This window comes from Garra rufa, chromosome 25 (assembly GCF_049309525.1).
Source record: "Garra rufa chromosome 25, GarRuf1.0, whole genome shotgun sequence".
Taxonomy (NCBI): domain Eukaryota; kingdom Metazoa; phylum Chordata; class Actinopteri; order Cypriniformes; family Cyprinidae; genus Garra; species Garra rufa.
Window position 1 is genome coordinate 3,701,902 of NC_133385.1, and position 22,771 is coordinate 3,724,672.

Here is a 22,771-nt window from a genome sequence, read left to right on the forward strand (position 1 = left end):
ATTTTAGCTTGTTTTTTTTTTTACTTTTGATTCACGTAGCACCATCCTCTACAGAAAGGCATAAATAGACAAAACATTACAGAATATTTATTTTGTCTTGTTGCTAATATAATAATTCATATTTGTTTATTTGTTAATATAAATATATAAAATAAACAAATATGAATTATTATATTAGCAACAAGACAAAATAAATATTCTGTAATGTTTTGTCTATTTATGCCTTTCTGTAGAGGATGGTGCTACGTGAATCAAAAGTAAAAAAAAATGAAGATAAAATAAATAAATATACAAATAAAATGAAAAAAATATATATTTTAAATTCTTTTCAGTTGTATATAAAAACAAAAATAAATATAAATAAATAATTATTTTGATCAATAATTGATTATTTAAACAAACTAGCAACAAGAAAAAAATATATATACACAAATTAATAATTACATTTTGACAGGTCCCATATTGTACACATTTCTGGAGGTTTATTTTAGTTGTTGATGTCCTTAAGAATATATATTTTTGGTATAAGTAACAAAATCCATCTCAATATATTTTTACAGCTCCTTTTTTAGGATAAATAACTTTTACATTTTAATTTAAAATTGCGATGTCTATTTATGTTTCCTGTAGATCTATTAGTGGAGAATGGCGCTATATATAAATTATATAAATATAAATGTAATAATTAATTAATAAAACAAAACAAATAAATAAAAAACAAATAACAAATAAATAAATATGTATCTCTTCTAAGATCTACAGGCCAATAATGTTCTGAGATGCTATTTGATGTTTCATAAATGTAAATGTTTGAGGAAGACCTCAGCTGGGTCTGGATGGGCTCAGCTAAAATAAAACTAGTGAAAAATGAGCTTGTTGTGTGGGAGAAAGAAGATAATGATGAACAATGACACTCAGGTGATGAAGGAGGGTTCGAGAGCAAACGGCTCACAGGAAAACCCCTTAAAAACCCACACTCCAGACCACAGACCTCACGAAAACCACCAAACCCACGTCAAGATTTCACACCTCGTCAGCTTCATGAAACAACTGGCAGAAGGAGGGTTTGAGGCCTGTAATGAAATAAAGGTCTCACCTCGGCTAGTTTGTACGGCACGATCAATCTCTCGCCCACCGTCACAGTCTTTCGTGTGGTCAGAGCCTCGAAAAGCATCTCCTCCTTCACCTGGACATCAAAAACACACACAAACCATTAGAAAGGGCTGCCACTAATGACTATTTATATATCAAAACTACAAAAATAAATTAAATATTAGATGGAAAGCTTATTAATAGAAACTTAAATAAATAGAAATGAATAAAATTACAAAATACTAAAATACTAATTTAAAAAAACATAGAAATATTTTAAAACAAACAACTACTAAAAATGGCAAACACAACAAAACGAAAATAAAATATTAGATGGAAAACTTTTTAAAAGGTGCTTAAATGAAAAATAGAAACTGATAAAACGACAACAAAAAAAGTAAAATAAATACTAATTAGAAAAAAATATAGAAATATTTAAAAACAAACAACAACTACTAAAAATGACAAACACAACAAAATAAAAAATAAAACTAAAATATTGGATGGAAAGCTTATTAATAGAAACTTAAAAAAATAGAAAGATAAAATGGCAACCAAAAAATGCAAATAAATAATTAAAAATATATAGAAATATTTAAAAACAAACCGCAACCACTAAAATTGACAAAAAGAAAAATAGAAACTGATAAAATGACAACTAAAAGAAAGTCTAATTTAAAAAATATAGAAATATTTAAAAACAAACAACAACTACTAAAAATGACAAAAAAAAAAAAAAAAAAAAAAAAAAATAATAATAATAATAATAATAATAATAATATATATATATAAAATGTGGAAAGCTTATTAATAGAAACTTAAAATAAAAATAGAACTAAAAAAAATACAGAAATATTTAAAAACAAACAACTACTAAAAATGACAAAAAAAAAAAATATATATATATATATATATATATTTATATATATATATATATATATATATATATATATAAAATGTGGAAAGCTTATTAAAAGAAACTTAAATGAAAAATAGAAATTGATAAAATGACAACTAAAAAAGTAAAATAAATACTAATTACAAATTTAAAAAACCAAATGCAACAAAAATACAAAAATTAAAACTGAAAAAGTGATACAGCTGATTAAGCTGTAAAATAAAACATTGTAAAAACTACAAATACAAATATTAAAAAACATAAACATAAAAAAACTAATGCTAAAATTAAAATGAACACAAAATGAAAGTGGAAAATAAAAAAATATAAATTTAGGAATTGATACAAATGATAAAGTTGTATAATAAAAAAAAATTAAAAATTATATACTACTTAAAAAAACTAAAGTGACAAAAGAAAAGAGAATTAAAACGAAAACTGAAAATAAAGCGGCTTCAAAATATGAATTAATTCTATAATATATAAATGTTATTAAAATAGTATTATTAACTATTAGTTAGTATTAGACTATCAAAATTGTTCATCAAAAAATCAGACTAAATAAAATAAAATAAAGTAAGTAATCAAAACAAAATAAAGAAAAAAAATTAACAAAATAAAATGTAATAAAATAATAAATACAAAAAAAAAACATTAAATAAACAAAACAAATAAAATATAAAGTAAAATAATAAAATAAAATAAAAATATGCATGATTTATCACTGCATGTTATTGCAAAGGGGGAAAAAAAACATTCAAATGGCCTGCGAATGTAAAGTTGCACAGGTTTTGTGGAGATGTTTTGCACAGTCTCACCTCCAGCAGTTCAGAGACGATAGGAAGCACCTCTGGGTTACAGATATCGATGGAGTCGTCTCTATATGTCTTCTTCTTGTATCGAATATTCCCCAGGAGAAGAATCGCAGACAGTAAACAAAAGATTCTGTGGAGAAACAGAACATGAGTCAAATCTCACAATAAACAAAGCAGAAAATAGAATCTATAAAACCCCGCCCTCTAACATCACGTCAGCCAATCAGATGTCAGCAAACCTGAATGCATGACATAATTGACAGGCAAAGATAAAATGACAACTAAAAGAAAAACTAAAACTAAAAGTGTCCGCTGACTTTACAGCAATTTTAAGACCGCTGTGGTTTTATCATGACTTCTGTTGTCTCAGGGGATTTCAAAGGCTGTAACTTACTGTTTTCTGGTGGTGGGCAGGAATCCCACCATCTCCATGGCCAGCTGGAGTCGCTCAAAGTCATGCTTCAGATCTTCACCTTCCACCATGAAACAGTCCTGAGCCAAACACAACAAACTGAGGGTTAATGAAGGAAGAAACATCCTCAAATGGGTCAAATAATGGCCAGTTAATAAAAATGCTACTTAAAATAAAATAAATGTTAACTGAAATGAAATAAAATACTAAATAAATTTAAACCATATAGCACATTTATCAAAATTATTTAAATTTATTATTGATTATTAATATTTTAATTGTTATTATTATATAATATATATTTATTTATTTATTTATTTATTTATTTTATTCATTATTTTTATTTTTTTCTGGCTTTAATTTGATTAAATTTCACATTTTTATTTTATTTTATGATTTTTGTTTGTTTTAGCTTTTGTATTCAATTAAATTACATTCTATTTTATATTTTTCATTTCATTTCATTTTGTTTCATTTTTGTTGTCTATTTTGTTTTTCATTTTATTTTGTTTCACTTGTTTTATTTTATTTTGTTAATTTTTTATTTTATGTCATTTTATGACTACTTTTTGTTTTATGGCTTTATTTAATTTTTTAATTTAAAATTTTATTTTATTTCATTTTATGTATTTTTTTGTTTTTGACTTTATTTTCTTTTTTCTGTTCATTGTATTCATTTTATTTAGTTTCACTTCCATCTTGTTTTATTGTAGTAATTTATTTGATTAATCATTCATATTTGTTTATTTTTATTTTAAAGCTTTAATGGCTGTATCACTTATTTTTGTATTTTCAGTTTTCCATTTCCATAAAAGGAAATTAATAACAAAACAGACAACAAAAATAAAAACAAAATAATATAAAACGAAAAAATATAAATAAAAGGCAATTTAATTGAATACAAAAGCAAAAAACGAAGAAAAAAAACATCATAAAATGAAATAAAAATGTAAATTTAAAATGTAAAATTTAAATAAAAATTAACATAATAAAATAAAACAAGATGAAAGTGAAACTAAATAAAATAAGAAAATAAAGAAAATTAAATAAAACAAAATGAAAAACAAAATAGACAACAAAAATGAAACAATAAAATAAAATGGTAAAATATAAATACAATGTTAATTGAATACAAAAGCCAAAAAAAAAAAAATTAAAAAAAGCAAAGCAAAAATAAGCAAAAGAAGCAAAGAAAAAATAAAAGAAAAATGAACTAAAATTAATTTAAATTTAAACTTTAAATAAAAAATCATAAAATAAAATAAAACAAACAAAAGTGATACAAAATAAATGAAATTTACAGCCAATAAAGAATAATGAATAAAAACTATATAAAATATTTTAGATTTAAAAACACAAAAACTACTTAATATGACAAAAACAACAAAAATGCTAAAACTTGAACGAACTAAAATGAAAGGCCAAAATAAAAAAAAAAATTAAGTTCTAAAATAAAACTTAAATCTATATACAACTACTCAAACTCAAAATCTAATAAAAGTGAAAAAAATAACAATTACAATTAATTAATTAAAATGACAACTGAAAATAAAAAGCTACGTTAAAATATTAATAAATTCTATGATACTAAAGCAAATTATATATATTTATATATACATATAAATGGTTATTATTAAAATGTTAATTCTTATTAAATAATTATATTATATTAAATATATATATATTTTAAATTTCAGATATTTCAGATAATTGCCAAGGCAGCATTTAACAAAAAATAAATAAATAAATTAAATTAAAATGATAAAAACACAATTAAATACTAAAGTACTAAAAGTATTAAAACTTTAGCTAAAATTACAAATAAAAAAATATAAAAATAAAACCAATTAAAATACTAATAAAAAACAATACTAATATCTCAGTAGCAGTGAAGTAATGCTGGTAGGTAAGCAGTTTAATACAATGCAGGCACACAATAAGCCTAAGGACGTGCCTCATTTAGACACAAACACAAAGCCGCAGCTCTGAGGACGGACAGAAACAGAAGTGTGCAGAGGAAGTGATGCGGTGAGAGACATGTGACTTCCTGTTGACCCTAATATTAGCCTGATTTTAGCATTCGGATCTCTGTAACGCGTGTTCATCTCAAACGAGAGCGATTACTGACCCACTGGTCAATGTGGAAACATCTCAGAACAAAGGAGGAGCACACATATATAATATACAGATATATAAAACAATTCAAACAAGCAAAACTGTGCTGAGACAGAGAGCATACAAGAGCAAAACAAAAGCCAGTTAGGTATATCTGAATTCTAGAGGCAAAAAATAATAATAACAAATAAAATCAAATAAATATTTTGAAATATGAAAAATTTATAGTTTAATATAAAATAAAAAACAAATATAAAAAAAAAAATGAAAGTGATACAAAACAAAAAGAAAAAAGAAAAACAAAAGACAAAGTATACAACAAAAATGAAACAAAATAAAATAAAAATATAAATAAATTCTATTTAATTTAATACAGAACTAAAAAAAAAAAAAAAAAAAAAATCAAATGAAAACTTAACCAAATAAAATAAAACAAGATAAGTGAAACAAAATAAATCAAATAAACAAAAATAAAAAATAAAATAAAACAAAACAAAAAACTAAATATACAATAATAAACAAAATAAAAATAAAAATAAACAAAGTAAAAAAAGTAATCATAAAATGAAATAAAAAATTTAACATTTAAATAAAAAATATAAAACAAAAACAAAACAAGAATAAAGTGAAACAAAATAAAACAAAGAAAATCAAATAAAACAAAAATGAAAATAAAAGAACAAAATATGAAAAATGAAACCAAATAAAATAAAAAATAATTAAAACTAAATTTAATTTAATACAAAAATAAAGTAAAAAAACAACTAAATGACATCAAATAAAATGTAAATTTAAAATTAAAATTAAAAATATAAAATAAAAAACAAAAAAAGTAAATATTAAAATAAATAAAAATAAAATTAATCAAATAAAACAAGATGATAGTGAAACAAAATAAAACTAATAAAGAAAATAAAAATGAAAAATATAAATAAAACAATTTAAATTTCATTAAATACAAAATACCAAACAACAACAACAACAAAAAATGAAATTAAATAAAAATTTAAATTTAAAATGTAAATAAAAAATTATATTAAAAAAATTAAAATTGTATTAAAAAAATAAATAAAGATTTCTGTTAAAATCCAGATCTGTGCAGATAAGTATAAATTCAAACAAATACATATGAAACATTTTAAGAAAAAATAAATAAATCTGAGTGAAATGGAAAGTAGTAACAACAGACGTTTTTATGGACTAATTTCCTGAAGCAGAAACAGCAGCATCTCATCTAATAAATCAGCTCTTGCATGCTAGTGAGCAATGCTTTAAAGGCATTTATTAAATGTAGTATATTAACCCTGTTTTGGATCACGTATAAAGCCTCAAAATGCTGTCTAGGTAGGCAGCACACTAATGGTGCGTTCACACCGCACACTTTGTCTGCGTCAGGCAACGCACCTAACGCATCTAGTTTGACGCATGTACGTTGAAGCTGGCAACGCTTGCTTTTTGGTGCGTTCACACCGCACACGTCAGGCAACGCTCCCAACGCATCTAGTTTTCTGCACACTTCCCCTGAATAAACCATGGCAAACTATTGGGACTGGACATTTTGGAATCCTCTCATGAACATGTTTCGCTAGCTAACGAAATGGGAAATAATTACGTTGAGAAAAGATTTGACAACCCGATCTCTTCAGCGATCTTCATCCAAGCAAGTTCCTTCACATTCCTGTCTTTATACAACAACGAGGACGGATCATACAATTCTCTGCGATTGTAGACGGCTAGAATAAGTTTGTAGCCGTCTTCAATCGCAGAGAATTGTATGTTTTTGTTTTTTCTGCTCCCGCTTCATTCAAAATACGTGTGGTGACGTCGCTACAGTGAGACGCTCTGATTGGTTGACGCACTGCGTCAAGTGCGTTAAGTCCGTCAAAAGTTCAACTAGCTGAACTTCTGCGTTGCTTGCGTTGGCTGCGTTGACGCTTGAAACGCAGGCAACGCTTGAAAAGTTGACGGATCCAACGGACACAACGCAACGCAGAGCCTCTGACGGACCTCTGACGGACTCAACCATTGACTTTACATGTAATCTTGCCGCAACTGATGCATGACGGTTTGGGCGGTGTGAACGCAGCATAAGGCTCTGGCAAATCAAGATCCACGAGTCAATTAAGATGTCTCAAATCCAGTCAAAGCGAGTGTCTTCCAACAAGCGCTTGATTAAACGCTGCTAATTAGATTTGGTGGGTTACTCCGAACAGCAGCGGCCAGAGACACAAATCAAACAGCAGAACAGACGTGAGGAAAAGCTTTATGTGAGCAAACACACACACAGATATGACACACACGCACTGGATACTGACCAGCTCGGTCTCACAGTAATTTCCCCAGTGCTGTCTGTGGACTTTCTTTGTTATCTGGAAGGCAGACAGACGGTTAAGAGCTGAAGACATGCTCATCTGTCTCTCATACACACACACACCAATGTTAGACACACAGTTAATGACACACACACACACACACACACACACACACACACACACACACACACACACACACACACACACACGTGTAAACACCATTCTTTACTAAACTGAATCTGATCAGGATTCATTCAGTTCAGAGGAATTTGATTAAATATCTACTGAAGCTTCATTTATTGTAGAGAATAATGCATTAACACTTTACAGGCAACTAATGCAAAATAGTTTGTCATATGATTACAAACAAACAGTATTATGAGGTTTTGTGTTTGTAGATGAAGAAATTTAAAGGAAAATTATTTAGTGAACAGTTTTGTTTTTTATTTTAATTCTATAATAATAATAATAATATTTATTAAATGATAGACTTAAGTGTAAAATTTGTAAAATATTATTTTATTACTAAATTATTCATTCAAAACACTTCAGAATTTTAAGTAAATATGTAATAATAATAGTAATATTATTATTATTAAAATAAGGGGAAAAATAGTGTGTACCATTTTATTTACAATTATTCAATCAAAACATTTATGAATTTCAACTAAATATATTGAAATACTTCTAATAATAATTGTCGTAAAATAAGAAAAATATTTAATGCATATTATTTTCCCATTATTAAATTACATTATATATTTGCATAAACGTGTCAATAATCTTTTTAAAAATATAATAATTATTATTTTTTTAATAAGTGGAAAATATTTTGTGTATATTATTCGTATTTTTATTTACAATTAATATAGTATAAATAGTATGAAATAAGAAAACTATTTTATATTTTCCCATCATTAAATGGCATTATATAATAATCTGCCAAAAATCTTTCTAAAGATATAATATTAATAATAATAATAATAATAATAATTTTAACATAAGCAGAAAATATTTTGGGCAAAGTACTTATTTTTATTTACAATTAATATAGTCAATCTACAAAGCCTTTTTTAATATATTGAAATAAATAATACAAAAGTAAATGTTACATTTTTAGTGTATATATTATTGTATTATTATATCACCATTATTTTGCATTAAAATAAAGTAAATCTGCCACGTCTTAATATATTGAAGTAATAATAATAATAATAATAATAATAATAATACTTTTAAAATAAGTAGCAAATATTTTGGGCATTTTGTGTAGATATTTGTTATCATTAAAATGTATTATATTTCAGCAAATCTGTCAATAATCTTTATGAATTGTAAGTTAATTTATAATAATAATAATAATAATTCTTATTATTATCATCATTTAAATAAGTGGACAATTTTTGGCCATCATATTTTTATTTCCAATTTATATAGTAAATCTGCCCAGTAATAATAGTAATAATAATAAAATAATTTTGTGCTTATATATCTTTTGTTATTAAACGACATTCTATATTTTTGTATTATATCAGATTTCTAGATATTGTGGCCTTTAAAAAGAGTCTTACTGTCGAACACTAATTGAATTATCACCGTGAGAGTGACACTGTGTGAAGAACTGTGATTTTTCCACCCCTAGTAAAGACACTTGAGACGAAACACTAACACACACACATCCTGACACACATCTTCAGATGTGTCCTATTTCTGCAGAATATCACACAAATATTACACATCAAAGTGAAACAGAGTGTGTTAATAGACTGGCTCGGGATGAGTCGCACGCGACCGGCAGTCTGTTCACTCTGATCTGGCCTCCGCTGATGCTGACGACTGTCACCATGGCAACAGCGGCACCCGGCAACAGCCTCAGCATCATCCAGCCCTTTGTGTTGCCAGGGATTACAGGGCATGTTTTGCAGAAAATCAGCTTAGGGGATGTTTTTCTCAGTGTTGTGCTTTTCATGAGGAACCAACAAAGACAGACGCATCTAAGACTGTAAATACAGTGTCGTATTTGACAATAAACACACTAATAAACATGTCTGTACCTGGTTCAGGTAATGATACTCCTCTGGTTTGAGCAGATGAAACGCTTTTCTTTCTTCTTCACTGGCTCCGGCCAGCAGGTAGTAAAACACATGATAGTTTCTGTGAGAGAGAGAATAATATACAGTAGAAATGATATTATCACTTACCAGTGGATTAAATATTAACAAACTTATCATTTTAGGTAGAAAATAAGACTTACCTCTCATTGTGCTCCTGATAAACCAGTCGGGATTTTTCCAGAAGATACTTCTCCACATAAGCTCTGAAATTAATAAATCAATGAGGAAGAAATTACATACAATTTTGTTCAAATTCAACCCAGAAGCAAATATTTTCATTACAAATTCTCGACAAAGAAACTCTGAAACAACTTTTTTCTGACTGAAAAGTATGATTTCAGTTTAAAATGCATCTTTAAAGAGTTAAATATAATAATAATAATAATAATAATAATAATAATAATAATAATTTTAAAGTAAAGGGGAAAATATTTTGTGTATACATATTTTATTTACAATTATTCATTCAAAACATTTGTTTTAATTAAGTAAATATATTGAAATAATTATATTATTAATTTGGAAATAAATGTAAAATAAGAAAAATATTTTATGTATATTATTTTCCCATCCTTACATTGCATTATATATATATATATATATATATGTAAGTAAAATTATCGTGGACATAGTGACTATACAGCAGTCATTTAAGACAATGGTTTCACAGATAGTGCCCCATGTAGACAGCAAGCATGACAACTAACTGAGTTTTTGGGCTGAAAAAGAGCGTCTCACCCTCTCACAGTCCCGCTCTCCTGATAGTTGACTTGAATAAACTTGCCGAAGCGGCTGGAATTATTATTATGGGCTGTTTTGGCATTTCCAAAAGCCTGAGGAAAAACAAAGAAACAAACACATTAAGGAACAAAAACTCAAGAACGGTGGAGAAAAACAATGTGTACATATTCTTCAGATCAACATCTGGAAGCCTACAGACCATGTGCAGATGGTTTATGCCTCATAACTTTAGACCAGAACACATCTGAGTCTGATTCCTTAAGGCAAGACACCCCAGGTGAATAGGGTAAAAGAAAATATTAACTAATATGATATTGACCATACTTCTCCAGATGATTGATTATGTTGTACATAAATACATAATACATAATGAGGTATCTTCTAATTAAATATGCACTAATTCGCACACACACGCATCAATCTAAACATTGGACAATGCCAGGTTCAAAATATTAGACACAGTAGAGTTAAAGGTTTTTACAGAGGGGATTTTGGGTTTGTTTATTCCCCTTTAAATTAGAAAATACTGCCAAAAAATAAAATAAAATAAAATGTTGTATAAAATCAGGTGAATTATATTTGAACAAACCCCTTAGTAAAAATTTTCAGCATATAGATGAGAATAAAACTGCTAAGTTTGGTGTACGTAAGTGCTGTTGAAGTGGAGAACTCATTTAGAGAACTTAAAATAGTATTGTAAATTAAATCCACAGATGCAAATGGATGAAGTGCTATAAAAAAAGTAGATTAATACAATATCTTCCATAAAAATTTTGAGGGAAATAAAACTGTAAAATCTGGTGTATGCAAGTGCAAAAATCTACAGATGCACATTAAAAATTTCAATAACTAAAGAACAGGTGAATCATATAAGAACAAACCCCTGAGTAAAAACCTTCAGAACATAGAGAGGAATAAAACCCTAAGTTTTGGTGTATACAAGTGCTGCTGAAGTGGAGAAACAAACTCATTTTGAGAAAACAGACTAAAGGTAAGCATTATAAATGGATAAAGTGCTATAAAAAGTAGACAAATAATAATATATGTATAAACCCTTCTACAGAAACCTTCAGAATATAGAGACGAATAAATCTCTAAGTTTTGGTGTATACAAGTGCTGCTGAAGTGGAGAAACAAACTCATTTTGAGAAAAAGGCCTTTAAATGTATTGTAATCAAAATCTACAGATGCACATAAAAAAAACAAGTGAATGATATATGAATTAACACTACTATAAAAACCTTCAGAATATAGAGACGAATAAATCTCTAAGTTTTGGTGAACGTAAGTGCTGCTAAAGTGGAGAAACAAACTCATTTTGAGAAAACTGAAACGGAAATCTATAGACGCAAATATATTAAGTGCAACAAAATAAACACTTAAAGGTGTATTTTGGATGTTTTCTCTACACTAGTCTGGAAAAACACTTTATGAAAATCTCAAAATTGACCAGTGCATGGAAAGTAGTGTCTCGCCTTAAAGCTGCGAACGCATTAAATTCTCAGATACATTTAGAAGAGTAAATCCTTCTCCAGACTTGTCGAGTTGCCTCATTCACACTGACCCAGCGAGACCCACTTCAATTAAAACTTTATGATGTGGAACCGTGAGTCCCTGCCACTGCTTTCACTGCAGCTCATGCAGAAACACACTGAAACCCGACCAAAGAATCACGCTCACGGGGCCTTTGCTTCATTTTCACCACAGGGTTTCTTAATGTGCTTAGAGTCTGTAGTGTTTACATGTGGAATGAAGTGGAGTTTTATACATGGAGGCAGTGCATCAGCTCACAAATGTCATTTCACTTAATGCAAAAGAAGGTGACTTCAGAATAATAGCTGAACAACAGTTAGAAGCAACAAATAAAAGAGCATCATTGCAGTTATGATCTTTAAATAAAAGTAAAACATATTACCTGAAACACCAGCTTAAAAGCTGAATTTAAAAATTGATTAATAACATAATTTGCCATTGAAATTATTATTATTATTATTATAAAATCATAATATATATAATAATATAATATACAAAAATAATATATTATTATATTAAATCATAAAAAAATCTAATGCTATAATAATAAAATATAATAACACACATATACATACAAATAATTTCAATATTTAAAAATACATTTAAAAATTTTCAAATATAAAATGTCAAATATTTAAAACAACAAAAAAAATGTTTAAATACATTTTAAGAACATTTAGAATTATAACAAATATAGGTGTCTGACTGCAAAAGTTAAAACAAAACAAAAATTTAAATTTGGAAGCTGAATTTTAAAGCCTTGTTTATGGAAATGTATGTCCCTCAATAATTACCAGTATTTTCAATATTTAGCATATAACAAATAAAAGTGTATTACTCTAGATGTCTGATTTTAACATAAAAGTACATTAAAATAAACCGCAATATGCCATGGTTCAAACAAAAAAACAAAAAAAAAAAAAAACGTGAATATAAACCTGCAAACATATTTTAAACAATGACTTGATTAAATGAAATGAACATTGGACTAAATAAGACGTCCAATTTAAAAGCTACAACCTTCCCCTTAAAATATTCAAAATATCATTAAAAATATTCTAATTAAATAATATAAAAAAATACTTATTTAAATATATATATATTATATGTTTAATATCACATTTTGGAAAAATATTTAAAATATACATTATATTACAACAATTAGAAGAAGTAACGGTAACACTTTAGAATAGGGAACACTTATTCATTATTAACTATGACTTTTTCCTCAATAAATTCCTAATTTGCTGCGTAATAATATTTAGTTAGGTAGTTGTTAAGTTTAGGTATTGGGTAGGATTAGGGATGTAGAATAGGGTCATGTAGAATAATGCATTAATATGTGCTTTATTAGTACTAATAAATGGCTAATATTCTATTAATATGCATGCTAATAAGCAACTAGTTAAGAAACCGTAAAATAAAGTGTTACCAAAGTAACAAATAAAATAAGAGGAAACGTCTGATTTTGAAGCTAAAAGTCTAATGCTGCCTCTCCTCTGTGGGACGGGCCACACGCAGGGCTGCTGACGGCTGAGGAGGTGAAGTTTTAAATAAACACCGCCTGCGCCGCATGAAGTCGAGGGCCGAACGTGTGAGACGGGAGGCTTGAGGTTTGATTAATGACAAGAAACGTGTGAACATGATGAAGTGAACATAAACAGGGCTGAACTCTGCAGAACCTTCCAGAGCTCAGGAGCTCCGCTGGGAGGTGTTAGGAGATCTGGAGGTGCGTTTAGACCACCCGGAAAATACAGCCCTCAACCCGACTCCAACCGGCTGCGATTCAAAGCTCAACTGGGACAACAGCCCAAGGAAAAGCACACTTTAACTTGTTTTTTTTTTTTTTTTGGACGATGGTGCAGCATGGTATATTTGGAAGTACCTTAGAATACCATTTAGTAGGGCTGTGCAATTAATCGAAATTCGGTTTTCGATTTCGATTTCTGCTTCAAACGATCATGAAAATGCGGTAATCGAAATGAAACGATTATTCCGCCCCCTTTCCAGTGGTGCGCTTTTGCTCCTCCATAAAAGCCTAATTTCACATTCAAATGAGCTAAATCATGTAACGTGACTTACATAAAACGAGATATGGTTGATTTATTAATGTTTCTTTGATGTTGTGTTTTTAATAGCGAGTAAGAAAACTTGTGCTGTTCTGTGTATGCGCTCAGAGACGGAGCAGAACACGGACTTGTAGTTTTAGCTCAAGGTGCTGCCTAAAATCTCAAATACATGCAAAAATATAGGCGCTTGGTGATTATTTATGTAACATAATATTCCTTCTGCCGTCTCTGTGCCTAATATGAATAAAACGTAAAAACACAAAGAGAAAAATCACTCACTGCTCTTGAATGAAGGACGTTTGTAGTTTTAATAAGAAACAAAGCATGTTTAACTATTACAGTGAAGATGCTGTTTTATTTTACATTCAAATAATTACATTCAATTTCTGTAGTATTGTTAGACTACTTTAGACTTGCATAAAAGTATTCAGTATTTTTTTTAAAGCACTGTTTTTTTTAAATCTTTTTTCTGGCTATATTGCTATCTTTAAATTAATCACTATATAAAGTTTTGGACCCTTTCATAATCATTTAAGTAATCATGATTACAATATTGACCAAAGTAATCGTGATTATGATTTTTTGCCTAAAATCGAGCAGCCTACCATTTAGATAGCATGGTGCATGGAAATGGCTCCTATTTTTTAATTAAGGCTTTAAGGGTGTAGCGCTGAAACCATATTGTAATTGTTAGAATGGTCACAAATCAGCAATCACCATGTAAAAATGATCGTGCTTCGTGCATACCAAACTGCAAGTAGGGATGGTAGTACTCACACCCCCGTCAACCTCACCAAAAATTGCCCCAATCAGCCACTCAAAAATTCCCAAAACTGAAATTTTCGGGTATTTTTGATTTTTTGCTAAACCTACTTTTGCCAACTAGTCCTAGGTTTTTCGCCTGGCTCAGAACCAAACCAGTTTAGAAAGATTCTCTGGAGAGCAAGTATCAATTAAAAAAAAAAGAAAGTCAAATACTCACCATGGCAAAGGGACGCTAAAATGTTCAAAAGGGGATGGGCAACTTTTACTAAAATGTCTATAACTCCTGAAGGGAATGAGATATCTTCAAACTCAAAACACTGATGTAAGGGCGTGTTCACACTTGGTGTCTTTTTTGACAAGAAAAAGTTGACAAGGGCATTTTGTTAGTTACAAAAAATCTGGAAGCGTTGCAGCAGAGGGCGTCTTTTTGTTGCTATAACAACAGCTGCAACAGTAGCCTATGTGTGGTGCAGAAATGTCAATAAAAAAGGAAGCTGGCTCTTTTCTTTTTTTGACATTTTTGCCTTTTATTTGATAGGAAGGTAACACTTTACAATAAGGTTCATTAGTCAAACATTAGTTAATGTATTAACTAACATGAACTAACCATGAGCAATACATTTGTTACTGTATTTACTAATCTTTATTAACATTACTTAACGGAAGTACAGTTGTTCATTGTTTGTTCATGTTAGTTCACACTGCATTAACTAATGTTAACAAAATTTTAATAATGTATTAGTAAATGTTGAAATTAACATTAACAAAGATTAATAAATGCTGTATAAGGCCGCGATCACACCGAACGCGTTTTAGCAGTTGGAGGCGCCTCTTTTGAATGGTTTTCTGTTGGCAGTGAGCGTTCTGCGCGCCGCTTATGCGCACCGGGCGCCTCGCGTTTTCGCCGCCTGCTGCGCCTCGCGTTTTTGCAGGAGCGCTCTGAGCGCCTGAAGTTGAAAAAAAAATCAACTCTGAGCGGAAAAACGCCCAACGTCATCGCGTTCTTTGCCATTGTCCAATCGAATGAATGGAGAGGCGGGCCTTCTGTTGTGGTGATGAAAGTTTACCGTTGCTTAAAAAGTCCGGAGACTGCAAGAAATAGAGAAACCTTTGGTGTCTATCGTGGGTAACCCGGAGCTGTATTATTTAGGGTTTCTGCTAATATGACAGTTTACTTAACAGCAAAAAAACTAAGATTTTAGAGCGCTCGCGCTATAATCCTTTGATTTGACTGACAGGACAGCTGTCTTGGTCGTTGCTTAGCAACATAAAAAAAACGCAGCACACTGCTCTTTTATTAAAAGTCACCAAACAAGGCAGTGCTGTGCGCCTCACGTTTTTAGAACTAAAAGACGTGTTCGGTGTGATCGGGGCCTAAGTCCAGTTCATTATTAGCTCATGTTAACTAATGTGGTTAACTAATGTTAACTAATGAACCTTATTGTAAAGTGTTACCGATAGGAAAGTATTTAGACAGAAAGCAAAGTGGGAGAGAGAGAGGAGCGGGATTGGGAAAGGTCTGCGGGCCAGGACTCGAAAAAAGGACGCCCGAAGCGCAACTGTTACATGTTGATGTGCGGCTCAAGAAGCTATCAGCGCTGCACGCCAGTTTTTTGTAGTTAACGGGAAGGCGAATCCGGTTCAAAACAATAAAATAAAAATCTATATAACAGCACCTTTCCCATTTTTTCTGGTTGTTATGGAAACGGCAGGTGAAACCATCTGTCCTATCAACATGAAAATCGCTGTACATGGACTTGAACCAAAGTGCCACAAGTGCCCCAAAGGTCAGTGGGAAATTTTAAATAAATTGGCCACCAGGGTGGCGATATCACATTTTTTCAAGGGCGTAAACAGTTGTGCATTGCACATAAATTATTTTTTTTTTTTTGCATATACACACAATATTCAATTCATATGACAGAACTCCTCATTCCTCACAACTTTGCCTCTAGAACCACAGCTGTCAATCAAATCGTGTGTTAAATGATTAAGATGATGTAAAAAACCTCCTCTTGCAAACTAGACCTAGGTTTTTCACCTGATTGGAACCAAACCAGTGCAGAAAAATTCTCTGGAGAGCGAATATCAACTTTTAGTAAAATGCTTATTACTCCTGAAGGGAATGAGATATCTTCACCAAACTCAGAACACTGATGTTAGAAAAAAAAAATCTTTAGAGCTTGGCCACTTGGTGGTGCTTTAAGACCTACCAAACCATCTGTCCTATAGACATGAAAATTGCTGGGCCCAGTTTTGGCCCAAAATGCCACAAGTGTCTATAAGGACATTTGCGTATCTCAAAAAACATAGCCACCATTTGCCGACAAAGTTTGAGCACCTATTAGACATGGTTAACGGAGGCCTATTGGAATGAAACTCAGTGGGCCTGTTTGACTCACGTCCCCCCAAAGGTCCGTGAGAAATTTGAAATAAATCGACCAATAGGGTGGCATTTTTTTAGGGGCGTAATGGATTGTGATAATATATTGACATAAAGATGATTAATCACAGGGCTTCAGCACTGGGATCCGCTCCAATCACACTTCTCTCCGATTTTCACGTCACTCTTCTTCGATTCTTTAAATTCCATTTTCAAGCGCACTCTATCACATTTATCCTTAGATTAATGTTTAATGTAGTTTCTAGAGAAACGCTCCGTGCTGTCTCTGTGTAATCTCGTCTCTCTCTCTCTGTTCATACTGAAAGCAGCAGCAGCGCCGGCGCTGCATGTGGGCGGGGCTTATGAATGCGCTGCCACCATTGGCTCTAAGTGAAGTCAGTCACTGAAGTGGGAAGTAATTTGATCAATCTTTCATCCTTCTGGAACTTTCTCCCTTTTTCTCTTCTCTCAATTTCCTTCAGCTCTTTCTATATTTTGCTGTATTTTAATTTCTTTGATAGTTGCCTGGATTACCCAGGTTACAATTATAACTCCTGAACGGAATGAGATATCTTCACCAAACTCAGGTCTGAGGTCGCAGGACAAAAATCCCGAAGCTTGGCCACTTGGTGGTGCTCAAGAGGGGAAAAAACATAAAAAATGGCTATACCTACCAAACCATTTGTCCTATCAACATGAAAATTGCTGTGCATGGTCTTGGTCCAAAGTGGCACAAGTGTTTATAAGGACATTTGCGTTTCTCAAAAAACATGGCAAATAAATAAAATGATTGTGATGATGTAAAAAGTCCTAGGTTTTTCGTTTAATCCGGAACAAACCACTGCAGTACAATTCTCTGGACTCTGTAGCTCCATAATTATCAAAGAAAAGAAAAAAAAACCCTGAAATTTACCCTTTGGGAAGCTATAGAAAGGTCATTTAGAAAAGGGGCCTGTTCGAATTTACCCGAAAAGCCTATAAAGCCTAAAGCAAAGCTCAAAACTTCACAAAACCTGGTAAGCACATGCGACAAACAAGCAAAGTTTTAATGAGATCAGACCACAGCTGGCGCTATAACAGTCATAAATGTTACAAAACATAATATTTTATTGGAAATAGAAATATATAGCTGCTTTCAGCTACATTTTTTTTTAAATATTTAAAAATTTTAAATAAAGAAACAATATTTTAATTTTTTTAAATTATTTTTTTTTAATCAGACTGAGAGCATACAATGTGCTCAGATGATTCTCAGTCTCATCTCCTGTGTGGTTTGACAGTTTATTCCCTCTGCATTTGCTCCATAATGGAGGTTCTCTGCGGTTTCTGTCAAGACAGGCTGCGTATATGCAGCAGGGACCCCGGGGCCGTTTCCACACTGTCACTTCCTGTTAGCCAACACAAGAAAAGCACAATTTCACACCCTCGCTGCTGGACAGGGAGGATCCTGCTCCCGCTGCTTAAAAGAGGGTTTAGCGAAGACCTCTGGTGACAGAGAAAGGACGGATGCTGATGGGTTAATTACGCTGTCACCGCTTCAGGCTAAAGGGTCACCATGTTTGTCCACACATCTCCAGGCATTTTATTAGCCTCAGACTTTTCATCTCTCCCTCAGTAATGGAATCAAACAAACTCACACTAACACACACCCAGCCTAGCATTTGTATAATATATATATTTATATTTATATTTATATATATAAAAAAACGCACTGATCGCTTGTCTTATTATATTTTTAAAATAACTAAACAATATTTTAGATATAGGTTTTAAAATATTAAAAAAAAAATTACAAATACAATTATATTTGTTAAAAAAAAACTAAAATGTAATATTTAAAAAATAAATATTTGAAAATAATTTTAAAACATTTAAATAATATTTAAAAAATAAATACTTATTTAAAAATATTTTAAATAATAATTAAAATGATTCAAACAATACATACACAATTAAAAACTGTCAAAATATCACTTTTCATCTTTTCTGGATTTAACAAAAGTCCCTCTTGATGAAACATCCCATCTGAAAGCTAAAGTTAAAAAATAAACATATTTGTGAACATATATTTAAAAATACTTTCAAAAATAAAGTAAATAAAAAAATAAAATATACTGTATATTGCATTAGCTAAACAAGAGTTAGAAGCAACAAATTAAAGTGTATGATTGTTAAGAAAAAAAAAGTACAAAAATGTTTGCTTTATATTTTAAACTTACAAAATGATGAGTTCACATTTGGAAAGTGAATTATTTAAGACGGTATATTATGTCCCTCAAAACATTCAAAATGTCCCTAAACTATAAAATTTAAAATATATATATATATTTTTTTTTTTAATATTTGACATTATAGCTGAACAACAGTTAGAAGTAACAAATAAATGTGAATTACGGAAGATGTATGATTCTTAGATAAAAAAAAAAAAAAAAAAAATCTAAGTAAAATATTTAAAACACATTTAAATAATATTTACAAATAAATACTTATTTAAAAATAATTTCAATTATATTTAAAATGATTCAAACTTTAATAAAAGTCCCACTGGATGAAACATCCCATCTAAATGTAAAAACTGCTTTATTTAACTGCCTCTGATAAATGATTAAAAATATTACTAAAAATACATTGAAAATGTAAAAAATAAAAAACATATCTAAAAATATGTGAATATATTAAAAATACTTTTAAAACTTAATCTAAAATTATATATATATATATATATATATTTATACTACAGGGCCGTTGAATGCTTGAATCTGATTGGCTGACGAACGTTCTAGAGGTGTGCATTATATTCAGGGAAACGCACGGCGAACGTAGTTCCAGGCAGCTTTAGACCGCAGTGCATGTCTATATCACTTCGCCATACGATTTCAGTTATTTCAAAGGTCCTTACAGCCCAAAACAGCAAAATAACTAAAACCCACAATGACACTGGCCAAACTAATAAATACAGTAAACATCCGGATAAAAATGACAGATTATTTCCATGTTTTTCTCCACAATATATTACGTTTTATTATGTACGGAAAGCACAAACTATTTCTCTCGCCCTCTCTCACTCACCTCACAGACTCACTCACTCACCTCACAGACGCACACACATAATGTTACAGTTTGCACTTGCGTTAGCATTCGCGCTAATGTTGTTAGCGCTGCTCTGACGATGAACAACTTAAAAACGACATGACAGCTCTCACACGCGAGGTAACAACGGCGTGGTCTTGAAGAAAATGAACTTAAAGTTTAACTGTTAGTAGAGACGATGCTGCCAGTCACCCTTGAGAGACACAGACGTGAGAGAGGTAAAGTCATACACTTAGTTTCTCTCCCTCACTCTTTCCGTCTGTCTGCTTGTCTGTCGGTCTGTCTAAACTTCATTATTAACGGCATTATTTTGCTATTAACAGCCCAAGCGTCGTTACTAGTTCTAAAATGACGTTTTGGAACTAGCAACGAAGCTGTTGAATGAGCTGCGTAAGAAATTAATCCTACTCACAATAGGGTTTTAAGGATAAAAACCGGACGAATGTCTTGAAATATATCATTTGATCGATGTCTTGAGGTGTGGTAACTGTAGTATAAGCGGAATAATTGACTTCAGGCCGTAGAATTCTACGAAAATAATGCACACCCGAGGTGTAACGGCCACTCCGCTTCGCGTCGTGACCGCATCGCCACCTCGGGTGTGCATTATTTTCTAAGAATTCTACGGCCCGTCGTCAATTATTCCTTACATATATATATATATATATATATATATATATATATATATATATATATATATATTTTTTTTTTTTTTTTTTTTTTTTTTTAAATCAAATATTAAATTTTCTTTAAAAATATATTAAAAACATTTAAATAATATTTAAACATTTTCAAACTAAACATTCACATTAAAAACACTCAATTTCACTTGTCATCTTTTCTGGATTTAATAAAAGTCCCACTGGATGAAAGATCCCATCTGGAAGGTAAATGTAAAAACTGCTTTATTTATGATATCAAATGCCCCTCAAATTATTAAAAATATTATTCAATTATTTTTACAAATACATATCTAAATATATGTAAACATAATTAAAAATACTTCAAATAATTAAAAAATTCAAATATTTAAAATATCCTGTGTATTACATTGGCTGAACAAGAGTTAGAAGTAACAAATAAGTGTATGACTGTAAAAAAAATAATAATAACAAAAATTTTCACTTTATATTTTAAACTTACAAAATGGTAAGTTCAAATTTGAAAGGTGAGTTTATGATGTCCCGCAAAACATTCAAAATGTCTTTAGAATATTTAATTTAAAATGATTACATTTTTAAAATATATTTAACATTTTAGTTGAGCAACAGTTAAAAGTAACAAATAAATGTGTATTACTGTTACAGTAGATGTATGATTCTTAGATAATTTATTTAAATATTTAAAAAAAATATGTAAAAACATTTAAATATTTAAAAATAAATAATAAAAAAATGAAATATTATTTCATACTATTCAAACTATACATACACATTAAAATCTTATTTTTAAAAATTTTTTATGTGTAAAATACATACACATTAAAAAAACCTAATACCTAATAATTTTTTTAAATATATTTAAAAGCATTCAAATAATATAAATAAATAAATACTTATTTAAAAATATTTTTTAAATAATTTAAAGTATATTTAATACTCGAAACATCACTTTTCATCTTTCCTTCTGTAATCCTATCACTTTTTACAGCCTCACAAACCCAAAAGCCAAGCATATCATGTTCAGTCAAACTAAAACTGACTAAATGCTAGTATTACACTTTTTTCAGCAATGCTACAGACATGATCATTCTGTTATTTGCAATAATCAAACAGTTTGTCTCCCAAGGCAGTGCATAAAGCTAATCACGTTAGCTGCCTAATTACACAATAATAGCTCTGTACAGAAGATACACTACATAAGCTCCCAACCCATGCCTGCGGACACCATGGACACCTCACAGTTCAATCAGCCGCAGGCAAGAGTCAACCTTTATAAAGATCCGGGATCAGACGATCGACACATATGCAAAACAACACAGCGCTCAATGCTGAAAACGGACAAATGCAAGAGTCAGTCAACTGAAATAAATGTGGTGATGTTGCTGCACACTAGAGATAGATAGGTCAACAATAGGTGCAATTACACACACACACACACACACACACACACACACACACACACACACACACACACACACACACACACACACACACACACACACACACACACACACACACACACACACACACACACACACACACACACACACACACACACACACACACCTAATATGTAAATTCACACACAAAGGCTTTGTATTAACATGCCTTGGGCTAAAACTGCCATTAACTACAGTCAAGCCTTACAATCACACAAAGGTCAGATGATTCTGTATATTAAAAAAATGCTTTTAACAAGAAACTACTTGCAATCAAACTTACCAATGCAATTAATAAATACAAATGTACTAATATAATATAACAAAGTAA

At 30.2% G+C, this 22,771-nt stretch overlaps 1 protein-coding gene across 1 annotated transcript in view; it reads right to left on the reverse strand.

The window, feature by feature from the left end:
* Positions 1 to 22,771, reverse strand: part of LOC141301033 (unconventional myosin-IXAb-like) — a gene marked incomplete at its 5' end in the record, with an annotated part of 76,441 nt that overhangs the window by 33,072 nt on the left and 20,598 nt on the right. Inside the window, 6 exons of the mRNA XM_073831286.1 lie at positions 1,097 to 1,186; positions 2,809 to 2,935; positions 3,200 to 3,297; positions 9,699 to 9,798; positions 9,899 to 9,961; positions 10,497 to 10,591. Coding sequence (XP_073687387.1) covers positions 1,097 to 1,186; positions 2,809 to 2,935; positions 3,200 to 3,297; positions 9,699 to 9,798; positions 9,899 to 9,961; positions 10,497 to 10,591 — 573 coding nt within the window. The remainder of the gene's footprint in view (positions 1 to 1,096; positions 1,187 to 2,808; positions 2,936 to 3,199; positions 3,298 to 9,698; positions 9,799 to 9,898; positions 9,962 to 10,496; positions 10,592 to 22,771) is intronic.